The sequence below is a fragment of the Neopelma chrysocephalum genome, unplaced genomic scaffold, assembly GCF_003984885.1.
Source record: "Neopelma chrysocephalum unplaced genomic scaffold, ASM398488v2 Primary Assembly neopelma1_96176, whole genome shotgun sequence".
NCBI classification, from domain to species: Eukaryota; Metazoa; Chordata; class Aves; order Passeriformes; family Pipridae; genus Neopelma; species Neopelma chrysocephalum.
In genome coordinates this window covers 1-3,258 of record NW_020924825.1, presented here as the reverse complement: position 1 = coordinate 3,258, position 3,258 = coordinate 1, and the positions used below count along the sequence as shown (strand labels likewise).

The 3,258-nt window shown below is 62.5% G+C and overlaps 1 protein-coding gene across 1 annotated transcript; it reads right to left on the bottom strand.

Moving 5' to 3' along the window:
* Positions 1 to 53: 53 nt before the first annotated feature.
* LOC113981144 (transcription elongation factor SPT5-like) lies at positions 54 to 3,153 on the bottom strand (the record flags this gene model as incomplete). The annotated part of the gene is made up of 8 exons (XM_027708377.1): positions 54 to 179; positions 655 to 801; positions 1,546 to 1,692; positions 1,998 to 2,153; positions 2,231 to 2,367; positions 2,604 to 2,697; positions 2,814 to 2,919; positions 3,027 to 3,153. Coding segments are annotated over 8 exons (1,040 nt in total), but the record flags the coding sequence as incomplete, so codon positions are not given.
* Positions 3,154 to 3,258: the final 105 nt, after the last annotated feature.

Here is a 3,258-nt window from a genome sequence, read left to right as displayed (position 1 = left end):
GGGAAAACGGGCAAAATCGGGAGAACTGAGGGTCCTGGGGGGGTCCTGCAGACCTTGGAGCCCCCGGCCAGCACCAGGTGTCGGGTCTTGCACACGAACATCCCCCCGTTCTCCACCAGCTTCTTGCAGTGCAGGAAAGCGAAGCCGCGGAAAAGGTGTCGGATCTCGCCCTCGCGGCCCTGGGGGGGGGGGAAAAGGGGGGAAAGACCCCAAAATGAGGGGGGTGAGGGGCAGAAAAGGGGGTGAAACTCAAAAAGGGGGGGGAAAGGCCAACATAAGAGGAGTGAGAGGCAAAAAAGGGGGTGTAAAAGTAAAAAAAGGGCGGGAGAAACCCAAAACAAGGGAGAGAACCCCAAAATAAGGGGAGGAACCCAAAAAGGGGAGGTGGAACCCCCAAAAGAGGAGGGGAAACCCCAAGAAGGGGAGGTGGAACCCCCAAAAGACGATGTGAAACCCTAAAAAGGAGAGCTGGAGCCCTCAAAAATGAGGGAACCCAAAAAGGGAGGGTAAATCCCAGAGCAGGGAGCAAACTCCAAACCAAGGGAGGGAACTCAGTGATGTTCTCAGAGCCACAGACAGAGCCTGGGACCCCCAAAACACCCCAAGGAGCCCCCCAGACCCCCCGGGGACCCCCCAAGCCCCCCCATGACGCACGGAGTGGGGGCCATCGATGACTTTGACGATGTCCTTGACGTGGATGTTGTTCTGCTCCGAGTCCAGGGCGACGGCGAAGCGATTGTCCTTCTTCCTGGTGACGGCCTGGTGCCGCACCGTCACCACCTTCCCGTACATGTTCAGCACCTGGGGGGGACACGGGGGTCAAGGGGGGGCCTTCCCTAAAGTGGGGGACCCCCCTGGGGGCGGGGGGCACAGCCCTGGGATGGGGCAGAGCTCAGGGACCCCCCAAAACACGGGCACAGTGCTGGTCTGTGACTGCCTTCCCCTACACGGGGGGGGCACGTCTGGGGGGTCTTGGCCAAAAAACTGGGGACCCCCTCCCGGGGTCAGGGGGAACCCCCCTGGGGTGGGGGGAACCCCCCTGGGGTGGGGGGCACAGCCCTGGACAGGGCAGAGCTTGGGGACCCCCCCCCATCCGCAGGACACGGATTTGGGGTCCAGGATCCACCTGTTGGGGGGAAACCTGGGGGGTGACAGTGGGGACCCCCAGATTTGGGAACCTTCCACATTTGGGAGTCCAGGATCCTCCTGGATTTAGGAGGGGTGCGTCTGTCTCAGCTGGAAAGTGACCATGGAACCCCCATATTTTGGGGGGTCTCACCTGGAAGGTGACTGTGGAACCCCCATATTTTGGGGGGGGTCTCACCTGGAAGGTGACCGTGGAACCCTCATATTTTGGGGGGTCTCACCTGGAAGGTGACTGTGGAACCCCCATATTTTGGGGGGGGTCTCACCTGGAAGGTGACTGTGGAACCCCCATATTTTGGGGGGTCTCACCTGGAAGGTGACCGTGGAACCCCCATATTTTGGGGGGGGGGTCTCACCTGGAAGGTGACCATGGAACCCCCATATTTTGGGGGGTCTCACCTGGAAGGTTTCCCTCTCGAGCCTCACGATCACCCCCACGGTTTGGGGGTCCAGCTGCACCAGCTCCCCCCACTCGTGCTGCCCCCCCACGTCCACCCCCGACGCCGTCTCGGAGCAGAGCTGCAGGTCCCGGGGCAGCACCTTCAGCTGGGGGGGAGGGAAAACACACCCAAAATCCTCAGGATTCACCCCAAAACGGGACTGACACAAAATCCCTGGCGTTCACCCCAAAATCCCCGGGGCTGACCCCAAAGCGGGACTGACACAAGCCCCTTGATTTCACCCCAAACCTGGACTGACCCCAAACCCCTGGGATTCAACCCAAACCGACCCCAAACCCCAAACCGACCCCAAAGCCCTTGTTTTTCACCCCAAACCAACCCCAAACCCCTTGTTTTTCACCCCAAATGCTCCCCTGACCCCATTTCTCATGTTTTTCACCCCGAACCCACCTCGTGCATGGTGAGGTCGGAGAAGAGGATGACGAAGTTCTCCTCCACCCTCACGATCAGCCCCGTGTCGCCCTCGAACCTCCCCGCGATCACCTTCACGTGGTCGCCCATCCGAAAATACTTCCTGAGCTCCTGGGCCGGGAACTCCAGCATGTCCTGGAGGAGACACCCCCGTCAGGGCTGCCAAAAGGGGTTTTGGGGGGCCCTTTGGGGGGTTTTGGGGGGCTCCAGACCTTGAGGTCCTCGTGCTTGGGCATGATGGTGATCTTGTTGCCGTCCACGCTCAGGATCTTGCCCTGCAGGTTGATGAGCTCCCCCTCGCACACCTCCACGTTGTCCCCGGGCTGGAAGTTGTGCTCCCGCTCCTTCCCTGGGAGAGAAATGGGATTTGGGGCCTGGGGGGTGCTGGGGAGGGGGATCTGGGGGGGATTTTGGGGGGCTGCTGGAGGTGGCTCAGCTCCCCCTCGCACCCCTCGACGTCGGGCTGGAAGTTGTGCTCCCCGGGGGAGTTTGGGGTTGGGGGTGCTGGGGAGAAGGGTTTGGGGGGATTTGGGGTCTGGGGAGGGCGTTTGGAGGGGGTTTTTGGGGGGCTGGGGACCCCCCTACCTGTGCTCTCAGTCACCACCTCCAGGTCGATGCCCTCGGGCTGGTCCTCGAACTTCTCCAGCTCGGACAGGGTGGGTTTTACCCCCTCCGTGATCTGGGGGGGTTTGGGGGGAACTGGGCTCAGACTCGGGGGGGGTTCGGGCTCAAGCCGTGCGTTTGGGGTTCCCACGGGAGGATTTCGGGTTCAGAAAGGGGGGTTCTGGGTCTCACCACGGCCGACATGGCGAAGCTCTTGAACAGGAAGCCCTTCCTGCTGTACCGGTTGCCCTCGAAGATCAGGAAGTCGCCGTCGGAGGCCACGTCCCCCCCCAGGGACCTGCGGGACCCCCAGGTGAGCCCGGGGGGTGGATCCCAGGGGGTGGATCCCAGGGGGGGATCCCACGGGGAGGCTCCCAGGAAGGATCCCGGGGGGGGGGGCGGTACCGGATTTTCTCGGCGTCGAAGAGTCTCTGGGGCGGCCGCTTGAACTTCTTGCGTTTGGCGAACCAGTCCTTCTGCGGGGGGAGGAGAGGGATCCACTCACCCACGGGGATCCACCCGCAGGGATCCACTCACACCCACAGATCCACCCACGGGGATCCACTCACCCCCAGGGATCCACCCCAGGGATCCACCCACAGAAATCCAACTACCCCCAGGGACCCACTCACCCACG